At 37.5% G+C, this 19,568-nt stretch overlaps 1 protein-coding gene and 1 long non-coding RNA gene across 2 annotated transcripts in view; both read right to left on the bottom strand.

The window, feature by feature from the left end:
• Positions 1-3,705: 3,705 nt before the first annotated feature.
• On the bottom strand, positions 3,706-5,218 carry LOC134801311 (uncharacterized). Its single transcript, XR_010145663.1, has 2 exons — positions 4,778-5,218; positions 3,706-3,753 (listed from the first exon to the last, which is right to left on the bottom strand). It is a non-coding gene; the product is annotated as an uncharacterized LOC134801311 (long non-coding RNA).
• Positions 5,219-11,093: 5,875 nt separating this feature from the next.
• Positions 11,094-19,568, bottom strand: part of LOC134801327 (uncharacterized) — a 31,077-nt gene continuing 22,602 nt past the window's right edge. Inside the window, exons 10-15 of the mRNA XM_063773868.1 lie at positions 19,265-19,420; positions 18,852-19,054; positions 14,625-14,811; positions 13,395-13,777; positions 12,494-12,605; positions 11,094-11,911 (exon numbers count right to left, since the gene is read on the bottom strand). Coding sequence (XP_063629938.1) covers positions 11,616-11,911; positions 12,494-12,605; positions 13,395-13,777; positions 14,625-14,811; positions 18,852-19,054; positions 19,265-19,420 — 1,337 coding nt within the window. The 3' untranslated portion in view covers positions 11,094-11,615. The remainder of the gene's footprint in view (positions 11,912-12,493; positions 12,606-13,394; positions 13,778-14,624; positions 14,812-18,851; positions 19,055-19,264; positions 19,421-19,568) is intronic.

The following is a 19,568-nucleotide window of genomic DNA, read 5'->3' as shown; positions in this document are numbered from 1 at the left end:
TGGGCAAAAATGCTTTTGTATGTTCTCCTTTGCAGATCACATTTCTCAACTGATTCTCGTGAAAATTTGTAAGCAGGTTCGATAGAACTATTCTGTTTCGCTTTATCCGCCAAAATGGAATCGCCACCCTGCTGAAACTTTATTTATTTAAATTCCTATTGAATGGATTTTGCACCTTATGAAAAACCGTATAGAGTAGTAAATAACATTTTACATCTGACTTAATGACATCTTGTTTTATTCGCTTTAATTGTACAAAACGCGTATCTCAACAAAGCAATATTAGGTAGTAAAACAGTCAACAATCAAATGAATTAAATAGGTACGTCACGTGTGACATGAACAGACAAGGAAAGCAAGATTAAATGCATTGTTTCTCTTTCATCTTTAAATGGAATGCTTTTACCCTCAAAGGAGGCTAGTGGTCAATACTAAACTAAAAGTCCAATCATAAAAAAACATGATGGGTCACTGACCTGTCCCAGTAAAGTGAGGTAGTGTGCGTGAAGTGCGCTTGTGTGTGAAATGGGGTAAATTGACAGAATCTGATATTTTACCCACCGCTACCGTCGCCTTAAGTAAGTAAGTAATCTTTCTTTATTTAATAAAGCAGAATGCTCAGCTTTTCAGTTATTTACGAGTTATTTAACCTTCAACATAAAAGATAGAAAGTTATTTACTCTAGAGTTAGACCAAGAGAAGTCTGCAGAGAGTTTGATAGCCCACGCAGGGCAAGTTACCCTTAGGTATACAGGATGGCTAAAAAATATAACTGCATTCCCGTGGCTAGGAAGGTTTTGGGATTATACTGAGCAACTTTTACTATAGGACCCACCCCGAAAACACGAAAAAAAAATTGCCTGTTTCATATAGGTATGTAGGTATTTTGGCTAGTCCATTTTCTATGGGAGAGTTATTTTTTTTGCGATTTCGGGGTTGGTCCCATAGTAAAAGTTGCTCAGTATACGAGCCCCAATGCAAATTATTTCGTCTAGTTCCACGCAACAATTTTGTTTATTCTAATATATTTTACACATGAACATAAAATGACCCAGTAATGGGAACCATAATAGTAATGTTTAATGTAGTTTATTTTGATCGTATAATAAAATTGCATGAGACTTTTATTGCAGAAGAAACGTACTTTTCAAAAACGTTGTCCAAATCGTATTGTCCTCTCCTACAGCACTGCTGCATGCATGGGCTCGAAACAAAATTGTCAGTAGAATTGGCAGAGCCCTGTTGCTTTCCCTAGTAATAGCCCTTTATTTTTTTTCTTTCAGTACAAACGGTATTTCTTGTATTTGGATTTAGTTATTGCAGGGTATTACCATATAAAATGAAATTACATTAGTATAAGCATTAAATATTAGTAATTTTAAAACTAAAACATTATTTTTGAACAAACGCGAGAACCTCAAAAAATGGTCTCACTAGACGAAAACATGTGCATCGAGGCTCGTAATCTCGAAACCTCTCTGGCAACGGGAATGCAGTTATTTTTTAGCCACCGTGTATCTCTCTCTCTCCTCAGCATTATTATTCCCATCTGATTGTGGGGTCTGCTTTTCTGGTCTTTTCTCTCCACTTCGCGCGATCGGACGTGTCGTCTACTGAAACGTCGCAGGCCCTCATGTCTTTTGCTATGGTGTCTGCCCATCTCATCTTCGGTCTTCCTCTTCCTCTGGAGCCGACAATGTTCAGATCTATAGCAACATTCCCGATGAAATCAGGAGGTCTTCTTTTTAGCCACCGTGTATAATATATTATATTATTGTGACACTAAGGTGACTAAGGCTATCAGTAAAACGGTAGAGCTTAGCTTCGTAAGTATTTGGCAGATTTGAATCAACAAAACTGTTAGCTTAGCACCCTTGCACAGATATTTGTACCATATAGCAATTTTGCATTCAACACCTACCAGTTTTAACCCAAAAACCAGCCAAGTGCGAGTCGGACTGGCGCACCATTATGCAAAAAACGGTAAATTTATTTTATTTTTAGTATTTGTTGTTAGCGGCAACAGAAATAAAGTTGGCCAAGCAGATCTTGTCAGTAGAAAAAGGCGGCAAATTTGAAAAATGTAGGCGCGAAGGGATATCGTCTCATAGAAAATTTGAATTTCGCGCCTTTTTCTACTGACAAGATTTGCTTGACCATCTATACATCTGTGAAAATTCCAACTGTCTAGAGTCGCACCAAGAAAAGTCTGCAGCGGATTTGATAGCCCACGCAGTGTAAGTGTTATTTATACGTCATAATTTCATAGAAGTTTGACGTTTAAAATGACACTTGCACTGCGTGGGCTATCAAAATCACTGCAGACTTTTCACGGTCTGACTCTAGCTGTCACGGTTCATGAGTTACAGACTGGTGACAGACAGACGACGGACGGACGGACAGCGGATTCTTAGTAATAGGGTCCCGTTTTTACCCTTTGGGTACGGAATCCTAAAAACAGTTCCAGTAACGAACCTCGAAAACTCGCACAAGCCCGGACACATCAAAAATCATTTTTAAATTGAAAAATCAAACGCTGTAAAAGTTTCGTCCGTCGCAGTCTAAAATGGCGACTGATTGCAAAAACTTGCGGTCTGAGTTTCAGGTCAGTTTAAAATGTTAAGAGGGCAGCAATTGTTGTGAGACCCTTAGTTTTAGACGCAAGCTGCAACTTGCCGTTCACTACAGCCTTCTGATAAGAGGGAAAATAGACAACCCTGTGGCGTTGGGAGGTATCCGTCTCTTTGTGCCCGAGCAATACCACAGAATAACTAATAGTACTACCGTACAGAAAATTCACTCCTTCACAAAAGTCAGATTTAGGTATAAAATTATACCTATACTCGCCGCCTGCAACAAAATTGAAACATACCGCGCACGAACCGTGAATCTTCTTTGCGCGAGCGCCACGTGATACGACTATCGTGCGGTCGAGCGGCAGCCCAAGCCCAGGCCGCTGTTCGTGGCGCCGACGACGGAGCCTCGCACGCGCCGTGCCGGCAACGCGCCTGGCGCTCGTGCGCCAGCGCTGCTCAACCAACTCGTTTTAAGCCAGGATGCCGACGTGTTCGCCGATGGCTGGCACACTTTGACTAGTAAAATACGCTCATTATGTAATCGATTCATTTAAAATTTAAATATGCTTTAGATCTAAGTGTTACATTATTGTATTGTTAAATACTGTTGTTAGCATTATAGGCGCTTTGGTACTACTGTAAGCTTGTAATTGTAATTGAATAAATAAAATAAAAATAATTGTAGCTGTTGGTTATCAATTTTGCTCTAAAGTTAATAATGATATTATACTGCACTATATGGGGAGCGTGCATGAACTGTAGACGGCAGCACAGAATCCCCCTATTCATAGGCTCGAAGCATTGAATGACTGAATGAATGTTTCTTTTTTTCAGCCAATAGACCTATTGCATTATTTCAAGTTACCTATCTGACACAATCTTATTTGCAGAACCAAACAAAGAGCGTAATATGTTACGTATACTTAGCGTGCCTTGTTATGCAAAATATTATTGCATAATACATAAGTATTGTCGTTCAATAAAGAAACTGGTTATTTTTCATAATGACTTTGTTATTTATACTTAAGTACAGAATTCAAGACAATATTTTGAGACATTAAGTTACGTATGTACATGTTTATGAAAACGTGAAGAAGTGCTGTAGATATCACCTTTATTGTAGCGGCACGTAGCGGTATCACCGCTGCGCGTGAAGATCACGGGAGTCCCCTTTTACCTAAAATAAAATAAGTTTATATTAAAACTTAATAAAATCAAGCGCCAAAAATGATACACCGAAATGAAAATAATTACCCAAACTCATTGGAGTAATTAAAAACATAACTGAACTTAAATGTGTCGCTTAACTTCAAACTCGGGTAAATCCATTCGACCCTCTCAGCAAATATCTACCCTATTACCTTTTCTTAATACCAAAATCGCATAATCTGCCAGATGGATTTACCCGAGTTCGAAGTTAAGCGACTCAAATAATAGTTACATTTTGATCAATATCCTTTAACCAATTGTGTTGTTACAAACAGACCTGGGGGCCGATTTTTGAATTTCGAGCGTTCGATTTCGTCACTCGAAAATCAGTGGAAAACAGCGAAATGCTAACTTTTGAAATACGAGCGATAGAAATTGGGAATCGAGTGGTATTGACTCGTTTTCAATTCTATTAGTAGAAGTTAAATGCCGGGTACTGGAGATATTATTGGACGAAATACACGAAATCGAGCGGTCGAAATCAAAAATCTGCCCCCTGTTGGTTGTTGTAACATAAAGGGTCTACCGCGAATCACGTTCGAAGTGTTGTCTCCTGTCACACTTACTTATGAAATTACAAGTGCGACAGAGAGGCAAAACCTGGTTCGCCCGGTAGGCGACTTAGGTAACAAAATGTTTTGTTAAATGTTATTTTGACGTTTCTTTCAACAGTCAACAAACAAACTGTTTCTTTCAGTAACAGTAAAATAAAAGTAAACAAACAATTTGTAAATGTTCGGGTAGTTAACACTAATTAACCACTCGGTCGGTGGTCGGTTAACCAATAAATAACATTTATTGGTTAACCGACCAATTACAAAACCGCCTGGATCAGTCACTGAACGACTTGACTTTAACCTACATTATTTGATCATGTAATGTTTTCATCTACCCTCAACTGGAGGATTTGAGGGTGGATTTTGTTTACTTTTATTTAAATACCTAAATATACAGACTATAAGTCCAAGAAAGGTAAGTATATTGTCTATTACCTCGAAGCGAAACAAGCACTTGAGGCCTGGCAAGCAAGAACACATGCATATATTATGCGCCAGCCTTCTTAGGAAATCCCAGGATCCTTTGCATATATCAAGAACGTTCTTAGCGACGGAAGTTTCCTTGTTTTCAACCATTATTGAACTCTGGTTGCCAGGCAGGCCGGAGTCACGCAGTTAATTATTGCACTCTGGTTGCCAGGCAGGCCGGAGTCACACAGTTACAATGTAATCCGAATAGTCCTAGGAATTTGTTGATGATTCTTATTCTGTATAGACACCAGTTTGGGAAGCAGCTACACAAACACATGCTTTTTGAAAAGCATTGCTTTTTGGAGGTTAAAGTTCCATAAATAACATTTTATTTGGATTTTACAAAGTCATTATGAATTTTACTTTCTATTGATTTTGATTGTCTTGATGTAGGTATGTCAAAGTGGCATGTGCTACAGAGGATGTTTAAATTCATAGATTCTAGCACATGTCTGTCCAGCCAGTCATAGAAATAAGACTCCTTGTTGTGACAACATATAATATATTTGCACCGACTTGGTAGAGTCTGTGCGTAAAGAGTCGGAGGTATTTAAATTCATAGATTCTAGCACATGTCTAATTTGTCTATATATCTAACCAGCCAATCGTAGAAATAAGATTCCTTGTTCTGACAACGTATATTTAGCATCGACTTGGTAAAGTCTGTGCAGAAAGAGTCGAGTCGTGAAATGTATGGGGCCCAACACATTCCACGACTCTTTTCTTTTCGCACAGACTACCAAGTCGGTATTAAATTACACGAATAAATAACACTTGCACTGCGTATGCTATCAAAATCATTGCAAACTTATCTTGGTCTAACTCTAACTTGGCCCACCTAACACCCTGACTTAACTGAGTTGTTTCTGACCCAGTAACAGAAATAAGAGACGAACGAAACAGTTCAGTTCTAAATAACCTACTAATGTTTTAATAAGGGCACAACATTGTAAAAAGAGCAGGCAAGTGAAGATAAGCTTGATTGATCTAAGGCCTTGGCCTTGATCGGAAGTTTCATATCAGAAAAGAATCGGGAAACACATTAAGCATTCGTATAAAACTTTTTCCGACATGAAAAACTTATTGTCAGTATTAGGTAGGTACAGACTGCATCAATAATATCGGATAGAATTACGCGCCAAAAGTAGTGTCCGACCGAAGGTTCGGTTTCGGTTTCGGTTTCGGCCAGTTTCGGCCAAAAAATCATGTTTCGGCTGGAGTTTCGGTTTCGGCCAAAAACCGGCCGAACCTTTCGGCCGGGCCGAAACTTACGAAATGGTACTTCGGACAAAGACCAAAAGTTGGGGAATAAGTAGGACAACAATATTAATACCTACATATACTGATTCATGTATTGTATAGGTACAGAAATTAATTGGTTTATTATAAAATACAATTCCACTAATGAGGGCGTTACTGGACGATCGACGCAGTCTTAAGAGGCTGTCAATACCTATAACGCGCACACTGTCTAATTGTATCGGAGTGAATGAGATCGCACTGTCGCATGTTACTGGGCCCTGGGCAAGAGAATAATAAGAAAACTCATCATCTTCCTCGCGTGATACCGGAATTTTTGCCGAGCCGTGGCAATGGGAATGGGAGCCTCGGGTCCAATTGACAACTAATCCCAAGAATTGGCGTAGGCACTAGTTTTTACGAAAGCGACTGCCATCAGACTGATATTCTAACCCAGAGAGTAAACTAGGCCTTATCGGGACTAGTCCGGCTTCCTCACGATGTTTTTCCTTCACCGAAAAGCAAATAATAAAATAAAATAAAAATAAAAAAGCCTTTATTATTCCAAATTCATACATAACATGCATTATTTAGTTGTAGTTATTTTACTTATTACATTATAATATTTTTTCCAACTAGCATGCATTTAAGTATAGTTTTAAATTTAAAGTGTTCTAAAATTATTGTTTAAGTCAATTCTTGTTCTTATATTATAATTACATATTTAGAATTTGTCCATTTAATTGAAAATTATATTGATTTAGCACAAATTAAAAAAAAGATGACATTTTATTCTTACTGCCGAAAAGCAAATAGTAAATATCAAATGATATTTCGTATATAAGTTCCGAAAAACTCATTGGTCCGAGCCGGGGTTTGTACCTGCGACTTTCGGATTGAAAGTCGCACGCTCTTACCGCTAGGCCACCAGCACTTAAGGAAATAATAAAAAAACTATTGTAATAAAAATAAACGTGGATTATTTGTGTAATATTACTCGTTAACGGTTTAGGTATAAATATTTACACATTGTGATTTAAATTTCAGATACATAAGTCAAAAAAATAAAGACATTAGAACCGTTTAATGGTAATTTTAAGCAGGGCCGGATTAAGCATGTCGGGGCCCACAGTATCAGGTCGGCCCGAGTCGAACGATGTCTTTTTCGCTCTTATTCATTCACTTATTCAGTCATTTTCCTACATACCTCTAATGGCAAATTTTAAGCGAGGCTAAAGGCTACGGTCAACTACGCAAAGTTGATTTTCTGAATAGTTTACATTTAGCGAGGCTGAACAGTTGACAATTGATTAAAACGAAGAAAAAACTCTTAAAAGTGTCCCCAGTACAGTTTATCATACGAATGCTCGACCTTAGCCTCACTTTTTACCTCAATTTACTATTGGTTTGTGTCCCACATGTCCTCTACATCAGCTTAGCATTCAGCCTCGCTGCGCCATGCTCGGCCTGCGGTCTCGCTTTTTAATACAATGGACATTGGTTGGAGTCTGTGCTCAACTACTTATCCTGAAGCCTGAAGCACGACTTTGACTTCGCATGAAAGTTCGCCTCACTTCGGACTATTGGGCCTACGGGGAACTTCGGACTATTAGGCCCAGTTAAAGATCGGTACCCGGCCTTGCGATATTTGTGAACAAAAAATTTCGCGCTCGCTGCGCTCGCGTTTATGGTTGGTTTTTTAGTTGACCCTATATCTACATGTTAGCTTGACTGGTGAATGAATAGAGTTAAACGAATTATTTTGATAGCAGTGCAACTAGTGCAATAGTACATTACATACCTAGGGAGGTAAATTCGTAAATGCTCCAGATCGCAGGTGTTTGTGGCCAGAACCGAAGGTGAGGGCCATAAATATGCGATCTGGGGCTTTACGAATTACCGCCCGTGGTTTGTATAAAGTTTTACGTCTTGCCTTGGCCAGGAAGTGAGATTTTCTTCCCATCCCGTGGGAAGAAAATCCCACTTACGGGCCTGGTGACGTAAATGTTATTTATACGTCATAATTTCATAGAAGTTTTGACGTTTAAAATAACACTTGCACTGCGTGTGTTATCAAAATCGTTGCAGAATTATCTTGGTCTGACTCTAGTAATTTTCTTAAAAAACTGCTTAAGTAACATCAATTTCAAGGACATTGGGTGTTGACAGCCCCATAATATGTGTGTAAAAGCGGTTTTATACATTTCTTCAACTATTTTAACAAATCTACAAAAGGTTCGGTTTCGGTTTCGGTTTCGGCCGAAACTAGAGCCAAAGCCGAACATTCGGTTTCGGTTTCGGTTTCGGCAAAAAAACATGTTTCGGTCGGACACTAGCCAAAAGTGTTTACGACCATACATATACCTAATCAATTTCCAAATAGTGATACATATCAGTTCATGTTAAAAAGTATCTGCTAAAGTCTTCATTTAAATGCCTTCCGATAAAGTTCAAATTTTCCGTCAAAAGCGTGAACTATTAAGAAAGTAGAGTTAGTAGAGTTAGACCAAGAAAAGTCTGCAACAATTTTAATAACATACGCAGTACAAGTGTTATTCTAAACGTCAAACTTCTATGACATTAGGATGTATAAATGACACTTGCACTGCGTGTGCTATCAAAATCGTTGCAGACTTTTCTTGGTCTAACTCTAGTATTTATTGAACACCGCAAAGTTTTAAAAACACAGAATAAAACTAGGGAATAAGAGACCACTCTTATATTGATTTTATTACCTACAAATATCTATGCTTAAGGTGTAAACATAAAGTTAATAAATATTATTTCCTACTAGCTTTTGCCCGCGACTTCGTCTGCGTGGAATTAGTGACAGCAGCTAAAGTAGGTATAGCGCCTGGATAATGCTAATGCAATCATTCAATTCGCGCATTGCCCAACTAGCAAATCTATGTGCTATAAAAGCTGAGAGCACGTTTTTATTTTCGCTTTTTGGTGCTATAAACGGTGTAAAAACAGTCGAGTAAAAGTCCTGTAAGCGTTTACTCAACGCGAAAAGGCGCACTTATACAGACTAAAAGTGTTATAAAAATCGAGTAAGCGCTGTATAAGAAGCAAATCGATGCTGTAAGAGTTGAGTAAACGTGGATAAAAGCACTTCTAGTGTTTTAATAGTAACGATAGTGCTTTTACTCGACTATTTGTTCTATAAACATTAGCAATTTACTATTACTCAGTAAAAGTGTTCTATAAAAGCAGCCGCACTGCTTTTTCTCAGCAAAAATGTTTCGTAAAGGTAGCCGGATTGCTTTTACTCGGCATTTTAAATGTGTAAGAGTGCAGTAAATGCTTTTATTCAACTAATATGTGCTAAAAACGATCTCAGGTAAGCGATTATATTTCAATTATTTGATTAAGTTTGAGGCCTAATCGTCTTCGCGTGTCTAATAAAACAAAAAGGTACTTAAGTATTTTTTACTGCTGTCATCCATGACATTTATTTTTACCGTGATTGTGTACATAAGTTTTTACTGTCTGTAAGTACACGTAATACAGTAAAACCCAGCGCGAAAAATACTTTATTGATAAAACCAAAGGCACTGGTTCATATATATTCATGGGCCGCCTATTTTCTTAAATTTCAATAAAAAAATATTAATAAAAATAAGTAAAAATTTGCTTACACGATCTAGTTTCTGTTATATCTCATTAATTCGACTATAAGTCGAGTAACTGCGTTTACTGCTACACTTATAGCACATGATGTCGCCATGTTTATGGATTTATAGTCCGATGGCCGACTGCATGAAACCCTACCTGATAAAAAAATTGAAAAATCCTACTCTGTAGGGGTAGCTGACTTTTAGCAGCTTCAACTGCTCTTGGTCGGCCGTGGCTTAACTTGGCAAATTTTGCGCAAATGGCAAAAAAGTGGTGGTAAATATTCATCAAAAAAACAAAAGTGGTCAGCTACATCCTGTGTTGGCAGGTTCCTGTGTCCGACCGAATTTGTGGTACCAAGTGAGCTACAATTTACCTCATCGAAAAAAAGAATGTCACTTGTATGGTAGGATAGCTGCCATTGACTTTTTTTTTAATGCGGACGGACTGAAAACGCTGTCAGGCTAAGGTGAGGCCGACCAAGACATATGTCAACAAATTTAATGTAGGTATTACAATCAGTTGTTTTGATTCTATTTTTCGATGAGGTAAATTGTAGCTGTCACGTGGTACCACAAATTCGGTCGGACACAAGAACCTGCCAACACAGGATGTAGCTGACCAGTTTTGTTTTGCTGTCCTCAAAGGCAGCTATCCTACCATGCAAGTTTCATTCTATTATACGATGGGTTTTTTTTTTATGAATTTTTGTGCCACTATTTTGCCATTAGCGCAAAATTTTCCAAATTAAGCCGCGGCCGACCAAGAACAGTTGATGCTACTAAAAGTCAGCTACCCCTACAGAGTAGGATTATTCTATTTTTTTGTCAGGTAGGGTTTCATGCAGTTGGCCACCGGACTATATTGAAACGTCGACATGGCTGACTTGTGCTGTTAATGTAGTTCAAAACTCTTTAAAAGTACTCTAAGCTGAATACATTTTGAATAAAACCTGTAAATACACTTCAGCTCCTATAACAGCGGTTTGAACCCCATTACCCGAATTATGATATAAGCGCGCTGTTACAGTAGCATTGTTGCCAAATGGTTATTTGATTGCTTTTAATAGGCTTTTATAGCAACAGAGAAGAGAGTTGAGTAAAAGTTGTATTAAAGCGCCTTATTCAGACAATTAGCTAATCTATAGCTGTTATATGATTTTAATAGAACAATTATGCTGAATAAAAGTGATTTAGTAGCGCTAACTCAGCATTTATTAAAAGGTGGAATAAAAGTGCTAAAAGATAGTGCTATAAACGTTTATACGACATGATTATAGCACTAATTAGCGAAAATTGCTAAATAGTCGAGTTAACCGCTATTATACGATATATTGGTGCTTCAACAACCGTAACTCGGCTGTTATACGATTACAGGCCGAGTAAATCAATTCTTATACGACTATTTTGCTAGTTGGGTGCTTACTTCAATTATCAGGCAATTCATTAACTCTTTCAATTCCACCCCCTTCACCCCTTTGCACTCTCTTCAGGGATGATTTCCGGCATAAAAACTAACCTGTCTTTCCCCGGGACTCAAACTATATCTAAACAATTTCAACTAAATCGGTTCAGCAGCTTAAGCGTGAAGAGGTAACAGAAACAGACAGACAGATACACTTTCGCCTTTATAATATTAGTATGGATTAACAAGCAAGACTCGAATAGATTATTATAGCAAATATACCTAGTATTTGTTATGATAACTACGCAATAAGTAGGTACCTACTTATACTTATTTACGTCTCTTGAGTCATTTAGGTAGGTAGGAATCATCATCATCATCACCCACTGCTGGATAAGGGCCTGCTCATGCATTCTCCAATAGCTTACCTTAAATCTGCCCGTAGCAAAGCAATTCTACATCAGATCAGCCCTAAGAATAAATAAGTTGTGTTTTATATAATATTGATGTAGCTTTTTATCTGTCAAATTTCTTGAAATCATCAAATCCGAGAAGCTGTAATTTTTTCCTTATTTCCCAAGTCATGTTGTATTTCCGTAAAGCTCTTCCCTTTAGTCTCAGGCAATTTAAATGCCACAAACACTGCTAGTATGACGCAAAGCCCAGCAGAGGTCCAGAAAGTCGCCGTTGGTCCGATAGCGTCTATGATAGCTGTGAAATATCGGACGGTGAGGAAAGATGGGACGGTTCCCAAGAGGAGTGTGGACGCTACACCGATACCTCTGGAACGGTCGTCGAAGAGCTCCGCTATGAGTAGCCAGAGGAGGGAGGCCGTGCCTGGAACATGCAACCAAATTGAGGACCTTTTGAAATATTGAAGTAGATAAAAAAAATAATTATGAAATGGTTATGCCTTTGTCTTTTCAATGTGCTGTTGGGTATTGTATCACTTCAATTTTTTTTACGTGCCTTTGTAATACTATCCTAACCTAACTCTTGGTGAATAATGAAATTGGGTGTTAAAAGTTCATTCAAGTTTGACATCTATTTTCAAGACTTTTTTTTGTGTGTCGATGGCGTAAGTCTCGCCACTAACTAATAGTTTTAAGTCAGATCCCCATTGAAAAGCAGGGCCACGGATTGCCGCGGCATTATGCTGAGGGGGATCCTATTTTAGCGTCCAATGTTTTTTTATGTCTGTAAGTATGTCTTCTTTTCCATATGTAATATGTTGTGGCGTTAAATACGTTAAATAAATGTATTTTCTTTCTTTCTTTCTCATTTCCTTGGCCATATTTTTTTTCTTTCTTTGGTTATTTCTTTGGCTTGGCTTAGCCTATTCAACCTATGTACAATTATAAATAAATTATCTCGCGATATAATAATTAACTCCCAATGATTAATATATTTTATAATTACCTGCACTGTAGCAGAAAACTATCACAAGTAGCGACAAGAGTGGCAGGAAGTTTAAGAAGCCAGAAATTTCAGTTTCATCTCGTGTAAGCTTGAAAAAGGTTCCAAGGCCAACCTGAAAGAAAAATTGATATAAGTAATTACAATACATATATATAACAGGCCTTTTTATTTTTTAAGAAGCATCCTGGTAACGACACATGCGTTCATGGGTGGTTCATGGTTGTATAGCCCTATGCGAGAGAGGATCCCTCGTCTACAAAAGCTATCTAGTGCTGTTTCTGACCACTCTGCCACGCTTCTATTTTTGTCTTTTACCAAATAAATAAAAAAACCGGGCAAGTGCGAGTCGGACTCGCGCACGAAGGGTTCCGTACCATAATGCAAAAAAAAACGAAAAAAAAAAGCAAAAAAAAAACGGTCACCCATCCAAGTACTGACCACTCCCGACGTTGCTTAACTTTGGTCAAAAATCACGTTTGTTGTATGGGAGCCCCATTTAAATCTTAATTTTATTCTGTTTTTAGTATTTGTTGTTATAGCGGCAACAGAAATACATCATCTGTGAAAATTTCAACTGTCTAGCTATCACGGTTCGTGAGATACAGCCTGGTGACAGACGGACGGACGGACGGACGGACGGACGGACGGACGGACGGACAGCGAAGTCTTAGTAATAGGGTCCCGTTTTACCCTTTGGGTACGGAACCCTAAAAAGGTGACTGCTGTAGATTATAATTCTTGAGAAACATTCAAAACTTAATTTTACCCCATGCAAAAAGCTCCACTCCGTCACATTTTTTGGGGACAAAAAACAAGACAAACGAAAAGAATTTTGTTTTTCTTATGATGCAAGCCTAAAAGCAATTTTTAATTAATTTGCATCACTGATAGCAGAACTTACCATCCCAACAGTCATTCCAAATAAAGTTGACACCAAAATAGGCTTCCTTCCAAACCTATCAGTAGTCATCAGAGTCGAGAGACTGGCTACAACATTAATGGCACCAATAATCCCCGACGCCACCTCCGACCTTACGTTCGTCTGCGTCGCAACCAAAATAGTTTGAAGATACGACGTTACAGAATTGTATCCTATCAACAAAACCATGATAAGAATAAATGAGGCCATCGCAAGACTTTTCTGGAACAGTTTATTACGGAAAATTATCCGTAGACTGACTTTCTCGTCAGTTCTGTTTGCGGTATATTCTTTTATTTCTTCGTCAGCTCGGTGCTCAGAGCCTCGCAGGAAAATGAGGACATTTTTGGTGGCTTCGGGTCCAACTATAAAATAAAGTTAAAAATATAATACATTTGAATGCAAAGTTGTCTATATATTTTGAAAGATTATTTATTATGAGCATTGCGATACAACGAGGAAGCATCCGTAGTACAATTATGCCTCAAGGGCCTATTCTAGATTTAAGCTAGTTATTTAACTTATTAATTTCGTTTAGTAGTACCACTGTGTACTTATATATTTTATGTAAAATGCCTTTTTCTTATCAATTTTGAAACATAATTGAGTTTTAACATGTAAAGAATCACACTTCTTAATTAAGTTTATACCATGTTTTTTTTGAAAAGAAGATTTATTATTGTAGGAGAACAATGACAGAATATATTTTTTTGCTATAATATTATTATGTACCTAGCAATAAAATGCAATGGCTGTTATAAAATGTTATAAAACAGACAGTTTGGGACCACCATTACGTGCGTGACCAGGTGTTTCTTTCTTTCAGAATAAATTAAAATACCTACTATCACAAAATAATACAATTGTTTATATTCAATAGATGGAAGATAAAGAATGGTCACAGAATTAGTAACAAATGATTTTTACGGTTAATACCTAATATCCGCCACTAATGCATTTGCGTAATGCATATTTACGATACGAATTATTAAATTATTAATGTACTTAATGTAGTATTACAAAGTAAAATTATGTGGGATTGTGTTAACATTATAGTAAAAAAACAGACTAGAAAAAAAAACTTCTAGCCGCCCAGACATCATAACTTGCCAATTCAAATACAATTTTGATTTGTCAAAATAAAGATTCAAATTAGAATGGAACGGGAGGCCTTTTTATAGACCTCTAGGCGGCTAGAGTTGAAAAAAGTACCTTTAGAAAACAAGAAGTTAGGGCTATCAGGTAAGAAAAGTGTAGGAATGCTGGTAGCCAACACGAGCATCGTCAGCATGAGATTCAGTTGAAAGTAGGAGATAAACGGTCCAACGCTCAGCATGATCACTGTGCCTATGGAGGAAAAGATCTGCAGCAGCGTGCCGAGGGCTCCGCGGACTTCTTTCTGTAAAAAAAAACAAGTAAGTAAGTAAACTTTGACGACCGGTCTGGCCTTATAGTGACCCTCCCATATAACCATTCCAGTCGCAGAATCACAAAGTGGTAACTAAATGTCAGATGTGTCGTAACAGAGTCCACACAATGTGTCTAGAATTGTTTCGAAACAAAGTGTCGTCGCCGTGTCTACACTTTTCCGTAACAAGGTGTCGACACATTTGTGTGCACTTTGCGTGCGGTTTGCGACTAAATCTGACAGCAAATTTGTGACAGCAAATGTCAATATAAAATACCTCTTGAAAACCAAGGTTTGTCAAACTACTATTAGTGTCTCGTGTGCTCGTAATTCTAGTAAGTCATCATGGGCAATGCAAATGATAATAATCGACCGAAACCATATAAACACCCAACACCCGTCAACCTTTTACAGAAAAGTTTTTAAAGAAATGCAATTTTAAGCTACTTAGGTCAGGCAACGAATGCTCCAAAAGTTGTAGAGGGAAATGCTCGGAACACAATTTTTGACTCCGTAACTCGGTTTGACAAGTTAGGAGGTGAACATATCAAAAGTCCCCGGCCGTAGCCCTTGAGCGGGGGGGAGAGAGTGGGCTTTGAAGGTCCCATTTTCCCGTTTTTCGATTATATCTCGGAAACTATGCATCTCAGCGACATGGCCACTTATACAAAATGAAAGTTAATTTAATTTGTTACAAGTTTATTTAATCAATTTTTTCGATATGTTGAATAGTTTTTGAGATATCCGTTCTTAAAAGTTTATTTAGGGCTCTCAATTTTATCTGGGGTGCTGAATCCATTTTTTAAGATATCACATTGACACCATTCCACAAAATAAAAATAAATCTTTTTAGGGTTCCGTACCTCAAAAGGAAAAAACGGAACCCATATAGGATCACTCGTGCGTCTGTATGTATGTCCGTCTGAATACACAAAATAGTTCTTTACCTATAGATGACAGGAAAACCTATTAGAAATGTGCAGTCAAGCGCGAGTCGGACTTAATGTACGGAACCCTTAATACGCGAGTCCGACTCGCACTTGGCCGGTTTTTTTGAAACTCTTCTTGACGCTTAACCGCTGAACCGATTTCGTTGAAATTTGGTATAGAAATAGTTTGCGTCCCGGAACAGGACATAGGATAGATCTTATAACCAAAATCATCTTTTGAAGGTGTGAAAAGTGGCGTGGAAATTTGTACGGGAAATCAATAACCGCTGAACCGATTTATATGAAATTTGGGATGGTCTACATCTTTGATTTAGTTAAAAATGATGAAAAAACATGACTTCAAACCTAAACTTAAACAGTATTAACTTCAAGAAGTCAATTCTGAATTCTCCCCTACACCTCATTTCACACCTTTAAAGGATGATTTTTGAGATAACTTATTATATCCTGTCTCGGGACTCAAAATATATGTGTACCAAATTTAAATTAAAACTGTTCAGCAGTTTAAGCGTGAAGAGGAGTTTAAAAGAAAGTATTTTAATAAGTTTATATGTTTTTACTTCGGAATGGTGTCAATGTGATACCTTAACTAAATTTGGTACTGCGAATTTATACGAAAACGATACCAAACATGGCCTCGTAGCTTTACTGTTGTAGAAGTCAAAATAAAATTGAGAGCCCTAAATTCTTATTACTTGGCCAAACTTGTGTAGAAGGAAAAGGTAAAATAAAAGTCTTATATAAGACACAAATATATTTTTTTTTTGCGTTACTATTTCATTCATCAAATATAAACATACCTTGATTATACTATTCTAGTGAGATCCTCATAGATAAACAAAAACATTTACTTAAAAAATTACAAGGTCGAAATGTCACGGAACTTGTGAGAGTAATATGTGAAAAATAAAAACTTTTATGACAAAAAAAATCTGGACACAATTTAAGAATCACCCAATTGCGTCGAGGAATCATCTGTATTTTTGCTTGTTTCATTACCTCCTCGCTTCTTTTTTGTCCTTTGTATTCTGTAGCAATTTGTTAGATCTGAAAATAAAGATAACTTGCGTCGTCACGGATGTCGATTTATAGGTTTTAGGGAGTGCAGAATTCGAAAACGATGATCATTTTATAATCCAAGATGGCGGCTACGTATTTTGTCATAAAAGTGGAATCCAAAATAGTTATCATTTTCGAAATCTGCGCCCCCTAAAACCTATAAAACGACACCCATGACGACTTTTATGGCATAGTGCATGGCCGCCATTTTGGATTCCAAAATGGTCATCATTTTCAAAATTGGAGCCCCCTAAAACGTATAAAACGACATCTATGACGACTTTTATGACACAGTGCATGGCCGCCATTTCGGATTCCAAAATGGTCATTATTTTCGAAATCGGCACTCCCTAAAACCTATATATCGACACCCATCTCGACTTTTATGACAAAGTGTTTTGCTACCATCTGCATGCAAGACATTTCTATTATTTTTACGTACAAAAATGGCCCCCTGTCAACCTTCAATCGAGATTTAATCGATAATTTATTCGATTAATATTCAGATTAATTCAATTTCAATCTATGTTAGGTCGACTAAACTAATCGCGATTAAAATTAGAAAATTAACTTTTTTTATTCCATTAATTAGTCGAATAAACAGTTAATCGATTAATGCCCATCTCTGACCACGGCATTTTTACACTTTGAGAATATCTGAAAACAAATCAACACAACGAGCCATTTTGCAAATCCAGTAACATACCAGTAACTTTGTTATTACTTTTGACAGCGCGTGTCATGTGTCAACACAGAGTCGACATAAAGTCGAAACATTGCAACTACTTTGTGACTGCAATATTTCTCAGCCTTAAACCATATTTATACATCATAATTAACAAGTTTCGTAGTATGTAAAGCGTTATTTCTGTTATTTAAGTATAGTATACGCATCGAAGTACTAAAAATGCTTCAAATAATATAGTTATGAACACAGGCACTGAGAAGTAAACAATTTCATTTCCGGCTAAACTAAAACAATGTGGTGGCGCGTTGATTATATTACACTTAGTTTATCAAATCACTCGAGCAGTTTAATTCCCCATAATAATTTAAGTCCTATTCTAATATAAATGCAAACAATATATAATTACGTCTTGTAATCCGTTTAAGAGATGGCGTATTAATGTCACTTAATTTTATTTAAGTATTTTTCCATCTGACAGTTTCCATTTGACAGGAACAAAATGAACGAATGAACGAATGATTTTGGCATAAAGTAGTCGCAAACCCGAAACAATGTGTGCACACGGCGACCACACTTTATGTCACTTTGTGTCATGTGTCGACCCTTCCCCATTTCTGGTAACTGTGTCGACACGGCGACGACTCTGCGACTGGAATTGTGACCGAAACAGACGGTGTCGACACAAGATGTGTCAACACCGCGTCGTAACGGCGACTGGAAATGGTTGTATGGGCTGCCTATGAAGCTGATGGTCCCGGGTTCGAATCCTGGTAAGGGCATTTATTTGTATGATGATACAGATATTTGTTCCTGAGTCATGGATGTTTTCTATGTATTTAAGTATTTATATATTATATAGGTATATCGTTGTCTGAGTACCCACAACACAAGCATTATTGAGCTTACCGTGGGGCTTAGTCAATTTGTGTAAAAATGTCCTATAATATTTATTTATTTATTATTATTTATTTATTATTTATTTAAATATTCTCTATCGCACCAATAATTATACATTTTACATAGGTACCTACATGTAAAACTACAAAGAAATTTTAACGAAAAAATAGAACCAGATAACAACAGGCAGGTAACAAGTTAGGTATGGATAAAGTTTTTTTCGACGCGACGGAACCTGCGCGGTATTAATTTAGTAAGGTCATTCTTTGATTTCTCCTGGTTTTGTTGCTTATTTTTTTTCTTTTCGGTCGTGGTAAAATATGACTTTCTCCCATTTTCATTATTTTGTTCCTGATTTATTCCCTGCGTCTGTTTCATATGCCGGTCTGGGTTTTCTCTATTTCTGAAAGTATATTTTTACGGCCATAAATACTTACACTGGCAACTTCTGAAGCGTAAACCGGTATAACACCCAGTAAGATGCCATCCGCCGTGCCAATGACGGCCCTGCCCAGCATAAGGATCCACACGTCATTCCCGAACAGAAACAGGAGAGCTGACACCAACTTGATGACGCTGGATAGAAGGACGCATTTCTTACGCCCTATAACGTCTACCAAAGTAAACGCAACGAAGTAGCCTGAAATGATAAAATGGGACATTATCTATGAAATAAGGTCCCTATTGTCTATGGCGCTTACGCGGCACAGCGTCGCGCGTCATTGTATTTACATCGAAGCATCGTTAATAATGGCGTAAGCGCAATCGACAATAAGGTCCCTTTTCATAGATAACCTCACAAATATGTAACGTGCCAAACCAGCTTGGCCTTTTTTGCGTTCGTACTCACCAGCTGCTCCTAAAAGGAAGTATATAGAAACAATCCAAGATGCTTCTGTTGGATCCAGGGGCCTTGGAAGTATGGTCTCCGTGGGATCAGCTAGCTTCACCAACACGGGAGACGGCCAGTTCAAGCCAAGACCGTAGCCGAGGAAGTTCAGGTTTACTGGGAGTTAAAATTATAATGAAATATTTAGAATTATTTAATCAGGCAACTATAAATAAATAAATAAGTAAATATTATAGGACAATTTTACACAGATCGACCTAGTCCCACAGTAAGGTCAATAAGCCATGTGTTGTGGGTACTAGAC

Source organism: Cydia splendana, chromosome 21 (genome assembly GCF_910591565.1).
Source record: "Cydia splendana chromosome 21, ilCydSple1.2, whole genome shotgun sequence".
In the NCBI taxonomy this organism is placed as follows: Eukaryota; Metazoa; Arthropoda; class Insecta; order Lepidoptera; family Tortricidae; genus Cydia; species Cydia splendana.
This window is presented reverse-complemented; position numbering and strand designations above follow the sequence as displayed.